The sequence below is a fragment of the Aulonocara stuartgranti genome (assembly GCF_965226115.1).
Source record: "Aulonocara stuartgranti genome assembly, chromosome: 16".
NCBI lineage: Eukaryota > Metazoa > Chordata > Actinopteri > Cichliformes > Cichlidae > Aulonocara > Aulonocara stuartgranti.
In genome coordinates this window covers 27,330,455-27,346,678 of record NC_138952.1, presented here as the reverse complement: position 1 = coordinate 27,346,678, position 16,224 = coordinate 27,330,455, and the positions used below count along the sequence as shown (strand labels likewise).

The 16,224-nt window shown below is 43.8% G+C and overlaps 1 protein-coding gene across 2 annotated transcripts in view; it reads right to left on the bottom strand.

The window, feature by feature from the left end:
- Positions 1-16,224, bottom strand: part of LOC309691586 (amine oxidase [flavin-containing]-like) — a 60,106-nt gene that overhangs the window by 22,344 nt on the left and 21,538 nt on the right. Inside the window, exons 3-4 of one of the 2 annotated variants that reach the window (XM_082509365.1) lie at positions 5,166-5,260; positions 4,758-4,895 (exon numbers count right to left, since the gene is read on the bottom strand). In XM_082509365.1, the coding sequence (XP_082365491.1) occupies positions 4,758-4,895; positions 5,166-5,260 (233 nt within the window). Of the gene's footprint in view, positions 1-2,024; positions 2,045-4,757; positions 4,896-5,165; positions 5,261-16,224 lie in introns of those variants that run through there. The other variant, XM_082509366.1, reaches the window with a different exon arrangement.

Sequence of the window (16,224 nt, the reverse complement as noted above, 5' to 3'; positions counted from 1 at the left end):
AAATACTAGAGCAATATCATCAGCTGCCACTCCAGTGTACTCTAATCCTGCAAATGAACACCTACTCCATGGTGTTTAAATCTGCACCTTCAGTGAGCTATGCATAGTGTAGCAACAATCTCTCTCGGTTAGAGGAAGGAAGCATGGCATATGTGGCATACCATAAAATTCACTTTAAGGCTAGAATTGGAAAAGCGAGGGAAGCAGTGCTTTCCAAGTCAAATCTAAAAACTGGCATCAATTAAAACGTGCCAAGGTGAAAGCAATCTCTCTCCTTTCATCTCAAACAGCATTCTGTCATTCCAGCCTGTCGCTGGAAGCTCTGTTTGCCTTGGAAACGGCTTGCATTGGAAAATGTAGCACGTTTCCTGTGTGTAATGTAGATAAATGTCTGGTATTTGGTGGAAGACTAGTGGGAGACCAGCATGCGAGGCAAACTGCTGCTAAAGGTAGCTAGCTCCTCTTTCTTTTTAAAAGATCAAATGTAGGCCTATGTTTCTGTGGTTTTGTAGAATGCCATGCATTACTGTAGATTAAACAGAGTAAAAGCTTTAAATGAGTTTGAAATTACCTTAGCCTTAAACATTTCCACTATTAGTTGTGGTCCATAAAACACTGACAAGGAACATTTTTCTGTAGAATAATTACTTTTACTTTACTTATTTATTTGCTTTTGCTGATTTATCCACAATTTCAATCATCAATGCAGTTATACATGTAATGAGGTGTTTTCATAGTGGTTTATTGTCTCTTTTGCTAAAGTAATGGTTCTTTTAAAAAAACAGAAAGAACCATCGAACACTCGTCACCGTCAGCTATCACTAAATATTTTTTACTAATATAATAGAAATAATAATATTTTACAATTCTTCGGCCAGGAATGAGTGCAGAAAAGTAAAGAAATCTATGTGGAGTGTTATGTACTATACATGGTCACGGTATCTGTTAATCTGATAATCTGTTAATACCATATGTTTTAGTGTGTGTATGTGCGTGTGCGTGTGTGTGTGTGTGTGTGTTGGTGGAGGGGGGGATATATTGTAGTGTTTCATATGTGCATTTTGTTGTGCACACACCTAGAGGGCAGAAGTAATAATAATCCACCCGGTCGTTAAGTGATGACGTGACGAATCCTACTTCCAGGCCTAAAGTAGTCTGCATTTAATATGGCTTTTGTGTTGTTAACATGTTTAATGTTATGTATTTTCTTCTATTTAATCTCAAAAATGTCATGGTCCGCGGCCCGGCGTCCGGGGTGCTGCTGGGATGTCCACGCCCACGAGCGTGGCTGCTAACCCCACACCTGCATCCCATCCCAGGCGATCACCAGGTGGACTATTTAATCCTGCCCTACCTGCTGCTCCACGCCAGTCCGTAGTCGCCTCTCAGCGGTAACGTACGCCTGCGGGAAAAGAACTCTTATGACAAACTCTCCATCGGACCTAACACTGTTTTTTCCCTGTGTACCCAGATCACAACTCGGCGTGTTTTTGTTTTCGAGCCACCTGCCTGTCCACCTGTCCGCCTGAGATTTGGTTCACCATCAGCTTCGCCGTCTCGACCCCTTTTGGAGCTCCACCCCCCTCTGGTTCACTCGGCCCGGCTATCACCGTGAGACGCACACTCCACCTTCCCTCGTATGCTGCCTTTTTTCCGCACCCCAGTAATCTGTCTCTCTTTTTGTTTTACAGCCTCTCACAGCCCCGCTCTCGGCGTTCCCTGCGCGGTCCCTCGGTTTCTTCTGGTTCCATACGTTGTTTTTCAGGCTACCCTCACGGGACACCTTTACTTGCAATAAAAATTACTTTCTTTATTCGCTCCTACCCTAGTGTGTGTGTTCTGCTACTGGGTCCTGCCTGTGCTCGGAACTTCGGTTCATGACAAAAAAAGCTCCTAAAACAGTCACTGATCACTGTTGACCTCCCTTGGCTTTTATTACCGCTAATCATTTATTTAAGCTCAGTTTTTAAAACCTTAGGATGTAACTACAGCCCAGCCCATGCAGCAGTATATGAATGACTAACCTCGTATTGTGGATGGATTATCTCAGTTGTTCTCCTGGCTGAAGTTTGGTCCTTTTACAGCATCCTGCCATGCGATTACATTTGTTCCTGATCACCGAGAACACTCACGTTAACTTTTATCGAGTGGAAAAAAAGTTAGCTTGTTTATATTATGCTAACATAGCTGTGTCGCTAGCGGTCACGTAGCACATCATTAGCTACAGCTAGCCAAACTTCAGTAACCCTACTAATGTCACTGCTGTTTAGTTTTCTGTCTTCATTTGTGTTGGAAGTGATAACAGAATTGTACGTTTTAATTTGTTTCCAAAACCCCGCAGTCAGGGCATGCTATATTGTATTTAGATAGAAGCTAGCGAGCTAACTTCCTGCTAACTTCTAACTCAGTTAAATGTCATAAATTCCGTTTTCATGGATGCCTGGATGTTAAACTCAATTGTTACACCTGGTAGAGCAGAACGCTGATCATTTTATTAAAGATGAAAGACTTTAGACAGTTTTTCAACTCTCAGTAATGCCATAGTGATCGTTTGATATATGGACCTGCAGCGGAGTTTAGGCCCAGACACGGCTAGTGACGTCAGACTTAACGACCGGATTGGACTGGCTTTGAAGTTATAATTCAGTGACTGAAGATAGCCAACATAGGCACTCTCCATCCACACACACAGAGAAAGCTCCCAGCCACGTTACTCAGCCCAGTGATTTACAATAGGGGTAGTTTCACCAGGGGACATAGTAGCAATGGAAAATTAAATCAGGTAGAAGAACACAACTCTGTTAAGGACAGTGGTGCAGCCTCACTAATGAGATATTGAGCACAGAATAACAAGAACAAAGAAATATAGCCTGAGTGTCTCTTTCTTCCTTTCCTCTTTGTTTGCCTTTCAACCACTCAGAAAAGAGAAACTGCATTACTAAAATCCCTCTGGCAAAGATTAACATCTCCAGTCACTAATGCTAAAGAAGGGAGGAGTGGTGGCTGTTCTGTAGACATATAGGAAACCACAGGAACATTTGGTTTTCTTTTTCATAGTACCTCAGTTTTCTTTAAGTAATCTAGAAAGCAATATAGGGGAGATATATGGGCAATAGTGATTTAAACGGCAAACTTTAGGGCTGAAAATGCAGCCAGAATAGAATAGAAAAGTCCCGTATTGTATTTGTACATGTACAACAAAATTGTGGGTGCCCCATGCCAATTTTGCAGGAATAAAATTTAAATAGTAAGACAGCAGGAATAAATAACAAACATGAGAAATATATAAAATCAAGACTAATATATACAAACAAGAGACAAAAGACATACATTAGAGCAAAAGTTGGAAAGTCTGTGTGTGAGTGGCCTGAGTGATGAGGGTTACTCAGACCATGGCTCAGATTAGTGGCTGGGTGGGCAGGAGTGGAGTTTTTTGTGGCGTATTGTTTGTTAATAGTCCAAATGGCCCAGGGGAAGAAGCTGTTAGTGAGTTTGGCGAGTCAAACAGGAGGTGGGCAGGGTCACCTGTGATGGCCCTGGTTTGTCTGAGACAGGAGAATCTGGCGATGGCCTCCAGGTGTGGCAGAGGACAGCCTTTTTTTGGCAGTATTAATTACCCTCTGCACAGCCTTTCTGATCTCAGTTGTGGGCCCTGTGTACACAGAGCATGCTCTCCACTGAGGAGCAGTAGAAGCCCAGCAGTAGCTTCTAGTCCAGGTTTTTCTTCCTCAGGACATGGAGGAAGTGCAGCCGCTGTTGGGTCTTCTTTACCAGGGTGTTTACCGAGCTTTAACCTAGGAATAAGAGGGAAAGGGGCATCTGAAGGAGGTCGGTTTGGCGATAAGGATGTCTGGGATTATAGAGTTGAATGTGGAGTTATAGTCCATGAAGGGCATCCTCACGTAGCTCTTCCTGTTAGCCAGATGGCTCTGCTCCACATATTTCATTTTTTCCCCCCAAACCACTGTCCAAAAAAACTAAAACTAAGAGTAAAAAAAAAGATATTCCTTGTAGTTGGTCATTAGGTTTGCACACATCTCAGGAGGGTTTTGGCCCTCTTTACAGAAAATCTCTAAATGCTTTAGGTTTTAAAGCCGCCTACAGCACATTTTCTACAGGACTGAGGTCTGGTGTTATAACCAGTGTGTTACCATTGGTGTTCTTGGTAACTGGTCCCAGTCTTGAGATCATTAACAAGCTCCTCCACTGCTATATGTTCTGTCTGACCGTGTGTGGGGGGGGGTGGCTAATTTTTTTGATTACAGTCAAGTGAACTAAAGTTAACAATGATGATAACGTGACAAGTTATTACTTCGTTGTTAGTGCAAACAAAAAGATTCCCAAAAAATGCTTCAAACTCTACTGCTGATGGCAAAGAGGCTAGCTCTGTTAGCTCATGCAATGTATTAACGTTGCAACTTTGGTCAGTAAATATAAAAAAGTCAAGCTGACAGGAAAAGTGCCAGCGGCAGAAAGTGGCAATTGAAAAATGTTGATAAAGATCCTTGTTGCCATGCCTACTGCGTGATGCCAGAAAAGTAGCAGAGACTTGGATTTCCTTTCTATTGGATAATGGGTCAGACTCAAGATATGGTGCATCATCTTCTGAAAACTGTCATCATTTACTCCATCACTTAAAGTGAAGAATACATCTGGAACATGTCATGAGTAAACATCTGTCATTGAGTACACAGAGATGACATAAACCAAGAAAGCTTGGAGTAGAAAATTATCTGCAATAAAAAAAAGACACTCACATTAACATAATGCACCAAGTTCTCCTGCTCGTTGACTTTGTAGGTCTTTATGCCGTACTCTTTGGCCAGACGGAGGATGCGGTTCTGTGTCGGTCCAATGTAGGCACCGCCTAGATCAACCCACTTTGCCTCCTTATTCTAAAAGACACATACTCGCAATTAGATCATGACAAAAAAGAAAGAAATGTCACACATATTTCTGAAAAGGCTAACTGATCTATGCTTGTACTTCTACGCTCATAAATGACTTGAATGTAAATGTCATTTTTTTTCTGTATGCCCATTAAAAGCAATAGATACACTATCTTGGTTGTAAAATTAAAAAGGCTGGAAAGTATTTATATTACTGTTACTGATTGTCTCTTTTATGAGCCGCTCCTACAGTAGTATTGACACTCTTTGCTTTACCTGCACAGTGAAGGTACGACCACCAACCCGGTCTCTGGCTTCCAACACTACAGGATCGAGCCCACTGGCTTTCAACAGCTTTGCAGCACTCAAACCTGCAGAAGGACAGAGACACCAACAGGACTTAAACATAAGGATTCAAGCAATATATGTGCTTTCTGTACTTGTAAAAAAAGCAATAGCAAAAGGCACACAGGGATTTTAAAGGTCTTTTAAAATTAATGACAAAAAGGGCTTCCAAAAATCCTAATGCTAGTTAGGACATTGTTATACCATCAACAGCTATTCCCACTTTAATTGTTTTCCGTTGTGCATTTACACTGATTAGCTTTTAGGTAGGCATGCAACTCTTAAATACAATTACATAACATTTGCTTTTCAAATGAACTGAGAGAGCTCTGGGAAAAATGGAGGGGGAAGGATGGGTGGGGGCTGTTGGGGAATCACAAACCAGCCAACCTGCTGATCATGTGGGGAGGAAGAGCTAACAAAAAAAGCACTGAGTACTCATTGGTTTAGCAACCGCAGAGTATACTGAAGAAAAACAGCTTTTCATACACTGACCTCTGGCACTCCTAGTTATACTTTAATTCAATAAGACTACTAAATGAATCTAGGCATGAACACACACACATGCAGAGAATTAGAGGGCAGCATATGGCTCTGAAGCGCTGATCTACAGGGCTGCTAAACACACAGAATATTGTTAAGAAGCTGTTCTTTAGAAGGGGAAACTGGGAGAAAAGGTACACCAAATTAAACAGCTAGACTGAGAGTCAATTCAAATTTGAAAATGTTGCTTCAAATCATTGTCAATGTGGACATCAGAGTCTGGAGCGAGGTGGTGGAGGCTCTGCCATGGTTTGGGGATGCATTACTGGCAGTACAGCAGGGCGATATGGCCAAAAATATTTATCACAATATATATTTGAAAATTTGCGATAACGATATAACTGACGATATAATTGATGCGAGACAAAATACAACTCCACAACATTACTAGCGCAAAAAGACAACCTTCCATTTATTTTCACTTAAAGAAGAAGCTGGTTTTTATGTACATTAAAGCTTTATAAAAATGTAACAGTGCAAATGCAAATTCCTTGCTGAAAGTTTAACCAAAAGGCATTTCCAGTAGAAATGGGCTGACACATCCTGAGCATAACCATGTATAATATCCACTGAAGTTAAAAAGAGGTGCTTTGCAACATTAAACTGCAGTGTGCAGTACGTATTTTTCGGACCATAAGGTGCACGGGATTATAAGGCACATTAAGCGAAACAAAGCAGTCAGATAAATCAAACTTTATTAAACTCATTCTTCTTGCTTCCTCCACTTCTGTACCATTGATTCATTAATTTTGAATTATCTGGCAGCTGCTCTATTCCCATGTTGTTGCAGTATATTAATGACTAACCTCGTATTGTGGATGGATTATCTCAGTTGTTCTCCTGACTGAAGTTTGGTCCGTTTACAGCATCCTGCCATGCGACTGCATTTGTCTCTAACTATCAGGAACCTTAACGTTAACTTTTATAAGTGGAAAAGTGTATAGTGTTCGTCCTCCAGCTTCACTGTTTATGTTATGCTAACATAGCTGTGTCGCTAGCGATCACGTAGCACATCATTATATACCAGCTAGCCCAACTTCCGTAACCCTACAAACGTCACTGCTGTTTAGTTTCCTGTCTTCATTTATGTTGGAAGTGATAGCAGAGCTGTACGTTTGAATTTTTTCAGAAATCTCTCAGTCAGAACATGCAATATCATGCTTAGGTAACTAGCGAAACTAGCGAGCTAACTTCCACTAGCTTCCTGCTAACTTCTAACTCCGTTAAATGTAACAAATTTTGTTTTCATGGATGCCTGGAAGTTAAACTTCATAGTTACACCTGGTAAAGCAGCAATGCTGATCGTTTTATTAAAGATGAAAGAATTTAGACAGTTTTTAACTCTCAGTGATGCTGCAGTGTTCGTTTGACCTGAAGCATACGGAGTTTAGCACCCAGATTACTCCCAGATTTAAGAGCATCTTAGTCCGACAAATACGACAATAACGACGGCCGCTTGCATGTTCTGCAAAAAAATGTGCTTTGTCGTGTATCTGACGGACAAACACCAAACCAGTTCCACATCACTGAAGTTGCACCATTTTTACAAACCAATTCTGGTTCATCTGTTTCACTCAACAATCGGCCATGTGCATATGAAAACAAAGGCACTGCGCATGCGCGTTTTACTCATATTCTATCGCGATATTTCATTTTCCTATCGTTGCTTAACATTATACCGGTATTACCGTGAACGGTATAATATGGCCCAGCCCTAACTGGCAGTGTGGAAAAGTACTTTCAGATGTCAATCCACCATGGCACTGTGAATAAAAAGATGAAGAATCGCCTATGAGCAAGTAGTTGGTGACAGTGTGGGGGAAGAACTCCCTTTTAACTGGAAGAGACTAAAGGAAGTGGCAGTGAACAAATGGCGGATGACCGGCTTTTGATTGTGAGGGGCAGCCAATTTGGAACAAAGTAAGGCTTAAAGGTAATAGCGTGTTTTATTCTTGAGGATGAGCTGAGAACTTTGTTGAACTGTGCAAAGCTACTGGAGTCTAACAGAAAAAAATGTTAAAGAGAAAAACAGGCACTCTTTAATAAAACAAAAATGAGCATGCCAAAAATCACACAAAAGCCTACATACTGCATGTTATATTCATTGCATGTTCATCAGCAGACACTGATAAATGAGGAGCAGAGAAGCAGGGGGTAACTTGTAATAGAAAACAGCACAGAGCAAAATGTCTCTACTGTCAGCAGGTACCCACATCTGTGCAAATGTTTTCCTGGCTTTCGCCCTAAATTCCCTTCTGGCCTCGCCATCTTCACCCCTATATTCTTTCCTGCCAAATCTGACTAAGCCCTATTTGATCTGGAAAGGTTTACATTAGTTTAAACAGAGTTTATTTTGCATTACCCAGCGTCAGCCTCCTCTCTATGTACAAAAGCGCTCAGCCTGTCAGGCTTTGCAGAAAGCATTAGACTTGACCAGGAGGAGGCTCACAAATCTCCATTAAATTGATGCTATTAACCTACACTCGGCTCAAAAGGTCACTCTCTGTCTTGGAAAACAAAGAGCATCTGTCTGCATCTCTTGTTTATGCCTACAGCAATCGCTGCAAAAGTAGCTTCCCGTTGGACTAGTCCTTTGATCAGAAAGCTTATTTATCCAAATCAAGGCTTCACTTTTTATCCCCCCTTTTCTTCAATTAAAAAACATGGTACAAACGCAACTAATAGATCAAAAAGTGATCATCACTTCAAAAGGATGCCGGCTGAGTTTTCCCCTTATGTTTACTTCCATTCCCCCAACAACAATAAAGAAAATGAACACACTCAGGCCGAGCTACTTCATGGACCAAAAAGCCAGGGAGGCAAGAAAAAGAAAGAAAATAAAATAGAAACCATCCAAGAATCTCAGTCAGAAATCAAAACCAATCATACAATTACTTTTTTTCTTCACTACTGCTTCATGCATTTGCTCTTTCTGTCTGTTTATACAGATAGAAAATGTTTCTGAATTTCTGTCTTTTTGCAATACTTACTGCAGTAGTTTGTTATGTTTTACATTCAAAAGGTCAGAAGTCAGGTCTGGAAATTATGTTGGTGGTGGCAAATAATAATACAATAAAAATATTAGAAGCTCACAAAAAATTAAGCTAAAATCTGAACTGCTTTCTACATTTTAAAGAAAGACGAATTTTGACCTTAAATCAATGTACAATGGCATTTTTATGGAGATAAGCTAACAATGTTTCTGAATAAAACTTGGTCTCTGGTTCTGAATTTCTAGATGCAGAGGATGAATGGTGCAGCTGTTCCGGTGTAAAGCTGAAAGTGACGGCTGAAACTGCGGATTTACAGGTCAATGGACATTACCACCTTCACTTATGGCCACATATAGCTGGTAATGAGCAATAGAAGACGAGCTTGATATTTATCAAACAGATGTAGTTGCCTTGAAGTGCAATCTTCCTGACATCTGAGGAACAGCTGGTGTCAGTTCAGCGGTGCTTCTCATCCTTTGTGCAGATGTATTTAACGAGGGACCAGACAAGAGAGGAGGAGTAGTATAAGTAGAAGTATTATATTATGGATCGCTCCCTGGGACACCTGGGTGCATTTAATTATGTTAACTTGCCTCCTCGCTTCCTGCCATCTCATCTCTTCTTTCTGTCTTAGTGAAAATGTGCAGGAGACATCCATGAACAAGACTGAAGAACACAGGAGAGAAAATGAGAAATCCTTGCTTCTATAGTATTAGTCTTAAGAGATCCTGTCCTTTTGAGGGATGCTTCCCTCGCTCTTAGCTCTTCCAGACACACTTATCTCACCTGTCCTTGCCTCTTTGAGGTGTTTTTAGGTGCTGGAACATCCTTTGTGATTGAGAAGGGTGAATGATTTTGAGGACACTGGAAAGAGGGTGCAAGAACACTTCAGCTTTGGGGTGACTGTAGCTCAGGAGGTAGAGCAGGTCACCTACTAATTGGAAGGTAGGTGATCTTCCAAATAGAAGGTGGAAGGGGTGGGGGTGGGGGGGTCTTAATTTCCAATTCGATCCAAGTCTGCTCCAGTCTGCATACCAAATATCCTTCATCAAGTTGCTCTGACTGTGAGTGTTAGATAGAAAGTGCTTACGTAGAAAAAAGAGTGCTTGTGTGAATGAGGCAAGTATATATATAATATATATATGTATATTAGGGGTGCAACGATACTCGTATCGATATTGAACCGTTCGATACAGTGCTTTCGGTTCGGTACGCATATGTATCGAACAATACAAAATTTTTAATTTATTTTATCAACTTTCCTTCTGACAATGCTGTCTGTGTTGAGCGCTCAGTGGATCTGCACTCAACAGTGCAGCCTAGGCGGAGTAGTCGAACGCAGATTCACTGAGCGCAGGGCAAGCTAGCGAGACAGAAGTTAAGCTCTCCTTGCAACATGGCAAATTGAACCTCCCCCACCCTCATTCAGATGTGGCGTTTGGAACTATTTTGGTTTTCATGTGACATATGACCCTGAAGGTAAGCGCGTCATGGACTAAAGTAAAACAGTATGTCGGATGTGCCACGCAATGGTCAATTACATGGATGGGAGCTAGTGTGTTAGCGCCGTTAGCTCGTTAACGTGTTGGCCGTCCAGCCCCATGCACGGGGCGATCCACGGTAGCTCGTTAACGGAGATTTGCCGTGTTGTGGCATTAACGTCATTTCAACGAGATTTACGCTGACAGCACTAGTGGGAACACAACAAATATGACTGCACATTTACACCGACATCATCCTAGTGCAAAGACAAGTGGAAGCAGACAAAAACAACAAGCACGCGTGCTACAAACTTTACCCGAGTCATTTAGACAGCCGTTAGCACGTGATTCTCCTTATGGGGACCTGATATGTTTAATATGCTGCTGAGAATATAGCCCAGAAGAAGCGTATAGTATAGCTTTTATTTTGGAAAGAGACATTTCTCTGTAATAAACTCTCTTTTCCAAAGATGAGTGATTCCTCAATTAGATACAGGGCTCGCAAAATCGCTAGCCCGACGTCCCCGGGCTAGCGATTTTTCCAGTCGGGCTACCAAAATCTATCTCTGCCCTGCCCGTCGGCCTATCGTAGGAAGGAAAAATATATGTCAATGCTTTTGCATTCTTTCGGTAATGTAGCTGGGTAATTATGTCATTGGCATCGGTGAGCCACTGTCAATATGTGACATATTGAAATCGCGTTTGAATTTGCGCTTGTTTTTTGCTTTCACTTTGCAATCGCGTGAACTGTGTATAGAGAGCGACAGCATTGATTGGTGAGTGATGATAATTTGCGCACCAATTCCTCTGACATCGTCTTATCAATCGTTAGCTTACTATGCAAACATGACAAGTGAATCGCTGTCAAAATAAAAAACATGCACAAGATAAGAAGTTGCAATGCGTGTTTGCGTACATAAGATTTTCAGGAGGAGGACAGACATTTGTTTAGAACTCTTAAAGATGTCGAAGAAGCAAGCTCCTTTAAGAAATTACTGTGATGTTCCTCCACCTCCAAAGAAATGTCAGAAGGAGTCCGAACCACAAAAGAGGCGCGTATTCTCGGAAAAGTAGTTGCAGGAGGTGAGCTGGCTTCAAACAAATGATGAACGCAGAGATGTGGTGCGGAATGTGCCGTGAAAATTTAACAAATGACAAATTAAAAAGGCATGAACATTTTTTTTTGTATCGAAAAAATATCGAACCGTGACACCAAAGTATCGAACCAACCCATAACGGCAATGCTCAGTGGCTAGTGGATCTGAGGGCAGACCACAGCGACCTCCACGAACAGGGTCCAGTAACCATCACCGTGGCAGATATCCAAGAAAGGGTCTCCAGTATGAAGAGTTGGACAGCACCAGGCCCTGACATGGTTCACGCCTACTGGCTGAAGAAGCTGACTGCACTCTACGAGTGCCTGGCAGCACATATGAACCAGCTGCTAGTTGACAAGAGACACCCGGAATGGCTAACCGAAGGCCGGACAGTCCTGATGCTCAAGGACCCCCAGAAGGGACCGGTACCCTCCAACTACCGACCAATAACCTGCCTCAGCACCACGTGGAAGCTCCTGTCAGGCATCATAGCGGCTAAGATGAACAGGCACATGGGTCAATACATGAGCGGGGCACAGAAAGGGATGGGCAAGAATACCAGAGGCGCAAAACACCAGCTACTGGTAGACAGAACAGTCAGCCGAGACTGCAAGACCAGGCTGACCAACCTGTGCACTGCCTGGATTGATTACAAGAAGGCCTATGACTCAATGCCCCACAGCTGGATACTGGAATACCTAGAATTGTACAAGATCAACAGGACCCTAAGAGCCTTCATCAGGAACTCAATGGGGATGTGGCGTACAACACTAGAGGCCAACTCCAAGCCCATAGCACAAGTCACCATCAAGTGCGGGATCTACCAAGGAGATGCTCTGTCCCCACTGCTGTTCTGCATAGGCCTGAACCCCCTCAGTGAGATAATTGACAAGACTGGCTACGGATACCAACTACGGAATGGAGCAGTTGTCCATACAGCTTGATGGATGACATCAAGCTGTATACCAAGAGTGAATGAGACATCAATTCACTGATCCACACCACCAGGATATACAGCAATGACATCGGAATGTCGTTCGGGCTGGAGAAGTGTAGTCAGATGGTAACAAAGAGAGGGAAGGTAGTCAGAACGGAGGGGATCGAACTACCAGAAGGCAACATTGCAGACATAGAGGACAGTTACAAGTACCTGGGGATCCCGCAGGCGAATGGGAACCATGAAGAGGCCGCTAGGAAAGCTGAAACCACCAAGTACCTGCAGAGGGTCAGGCAAGTCCTGAGCAGTCAGCTGAACGGTAAGAACAAGATCCGGGCCATCAACACCTACGCCCTGCCCGTGATCATGTACCCTGCTGGGGTAATAAGCTGGCCAAAGGAGGAGATAGAAGCCACTGACATCACACCAGGCAAGACCCCAGGTGCCAGGCTGTGTAAAGATGCCCCAGAGACAATCCAGCACATAACAGCAGGCTGCAAGATGCTAGCAGGCAGGGCATACGTGGAACGCCATAACCAAGTGGCCGGCATAGTATACAGAAACATCTGTGCCGAATATGTCCTGGAAGTTCTGAGGTCAAAATGGGAGACGCCCCCAAGGGTGGTGGAGAATGACCGAGCTAAGATCCCGTGGGACTTCCAGATACAGACAGACAAAATGGTGGTGGCTAACCAACCGGACATAGTGGTGGTAGACAAACAGAAGAAGACGGCTGTAGTGATCGATGTAGCGGTTCCGAATGACAGCAACATCAGAAAGAAGGAACACGAGAAGCTGGAGAAATACCAAGGGCTCAGAGAAGAGCTCGAGAGGATGTGGAGGGTGAAGTTAACGGTGGTCCCCGTCGTAATCTGAGCACTAGGTGCGGTGACTCCCAAGCTAGGCGAGTGGCTCCAGCAGATCCCGGGAACAACATTGGAGATCTCTGTCCAGAAGAGCGCAGTCCTGGGAACAGCTAAGATACTGCGCAGGACCCTCAAGCTCCCAGGCCTCTGGTAGAGGACCCGAGCTTGAAGGATAGACTGCCCGCAGGGGCGTGCTGGGTGTTTTTTTTTAGTTTTTTTTTTACACATACATATATATATATATATATATATATATATTAGTGCTGTCAAAATTATCGCGTTAATTGTTAAGATCAACGCGAAATGTTTAATGCATTAAAAAAATTTAACGCTGATTTTGTTTTTTTATTAATTTCCTGTAATCTAAGACCTTTAAATTCATGAGCACCTCTGGAGGAGGGGGCAACAGTGTGCTATGCTGGCGTTTGGCCTGACAGAAATGATTAGAAGAAGAAGAAGAAGTGACACCATGCTACTATCTAGCTAACACTAGCTAACACACGCAAGCATGGACGAGGGCGGACTTTTGGGTGGAAAGTTTCTCTTTAAGAAGTTGCCTGATGGCTTGTTGGACAAAACGAGAGTAAGATGCACAATTTGCAACGCTGAATTCAAGTACCACAGAAGCAGTTCATCACTGGCGTATCACCTGAGAGCAAAACACCCAACTGAATCCACCTCTACGGGACCTCGCCAGTCTACGCTTCAGGAGTATGGTGCTTGTGGACGAATAACAAAAAATGTGAGAGAAAAGGTAACCAATTCCTTGGTTGTTTGGATAGCTAAAAACTGCCGACCAGTTAGCATAGTAGAAGATGATGGACTGAGAGAAATCATTCGTGCTGCATCAGGAGATGAGTGTTACAATCTGCCCTCGAGAGGAACCATTGTGTCGAGACTGCACACTTTGTATGGGGACCAGAGGGCTCAGCAGTCCAGCAAGCTTGTGCAAGTAAGGAATGTCGCTCTCACCGGAGACCACTGGACTTCGGTGAACAACGATAATTACTTAAAATATAAAGAATAAAAAAATGTAATTGGAGCCAGGCTATTAATAAAGTAATTGAGATTAATCGCAATTAATAACAGAAAATTGTGAGATTAGTTAGTTAATTTTTTTTAATCTATTGACAGCACTAATATATATATATATATATATATATATATAGCAGCTGGATAGCGTAGTGGTTAGACTACACGCCTTTGGAACAGAGGATCGCAAGTTCGATTCCTGCCTGGGGCGTCTGTATCCAGTAAGGGTCCTAAGGCTAGACCCCCTATGCTAAGCAAGCCTACCGCAGACATGAGCGAGACAGATAAATATGAAGGCATGCCGGCTCGGACGTCGCCCGGATCAACAAGGTCCGCGTCAGGTGTTGAGGAACCAGGGCACCCTGACGAAAAGTGGGCTACTGGAACAAGAAGGCATCGGTGGGCAAGGGACGAAAACAGGGCGTTGTTGGAATGCTACTACGCAAGTAACCCCGGCGGAAGGGGCTACATGAATAGGATGAGGGACCTATGGATTCTTCGATACCCAACATCCACAATGACGGCGAAACAACTAGTAGCTCAGTGTTCCAACATTCGAAAGAAGGGACTGCTCTCACAGCTAGAGATTGACGAGGTACAACACAAATGCTACGGCAAGGAGGAGTCAGGACGCCAGGTCAGGGGGGAGATATCATCACCCCCACCCGAGATTGGGTACATAGCCCCAAGTGTGATAGGAGAAGGATCGTTGAGTGCGAGAGGAACTGACCTGAAAAATAGGATCATGGCCAAGCTTGAAACCTGGATCCCCCGTAGCCGGTTACCAAGATTACGTGAAGTACCCTCAGAAGGTCTGCTAGATGATGTTAATGCAGCACTACGGACAATACCCACAACCACGATTACCGACACTAACAAGCTGATCTACAATACGGCAGCAGTGATCAGTGAGATGCTTGGCTACAAGTTGAACAGCCACAAGGGGCAGTACCCTCCATGGAGAAGGAGGCTAGAGGGCAAGAGAGAGGTTAGCCAACTAACGGAGTTGCAGAAAGGTGCGACGAATAAGGTGCCTAAGAAATACAGCAAGCTGTCCATACCTGAGGCCTTGGAAACTGCCAAGCAAAGACTCACAGCCTTGGCCAGCCGCTTGAGGAGGTACACCAGAGAGATAGAAGGCAGGAGAATAAACCAGCTGTTCTCCACAGAACCAGCAAAGGTGTACTCTCAGTGGCAAGGGAACAATAAGAGAACAGCACCACCAAGGCTGGAGACGGAGCAATACTGGAAGAGCATATGGGAGAAGGATGCAACCCATAACGGCAATGCTCAGTGGCTAGAGGATCTGAGGGCAGACCACAGCGACCTCCCTGAACAGGGTCCAGTAACCATCACAGTGGCAGATATCCAAGAAAGGGTCTCCAGTATGAAGAGTTGGACAGCACCAGGGCCCGACATGGTTCACGCCTACTGGCTGAAGAAGCTAACTGCACTCCACGAGCGTCTGGCAGCACAAATGAACCAGCTGCTAGTTAACGAGAGACACCCGGAATGGCTAACTGAAGGCCGGACGGTCCTGATCCCCAAGGACCCCAAGAAGGGACCGGTCCCCTCCAACTACCGACCAATAACCTGCCTCAGTACTACATGGAAGCTCCTGTCAGGCATCATATCGGCTAAGATGAACAGGCACATGGGTCAATACATGAGCGGGACACAGAAAGGAATTGGCAAGAATACCAGAGGCGCAAAACACCAGCTACTGGTAGACAGAACAATCAGCCGAGACTGCAAGACCAGACTGACCAACCTGTGCACTGCCTGGATTGATTACAAGAAGGCCTATGACTCAATGCCCCACAGCTGGATACTGGAATGCCTAGAATTGTACAAGATCAATGGGACCCTAAGAGCCTTCATCAGGAACTCAATGGGGATGTGGCGTACAACACTAGAGGCCAACTCCAAGCCCATAGCACAAGTCACCATCAAGTGCGGGATCTACCAAGGAGATGCTCTGTCCCCACTGCTGTTCTGCATAGGCCTGAACCCCCTCAGTGAGATCATTAACAAGACTGGC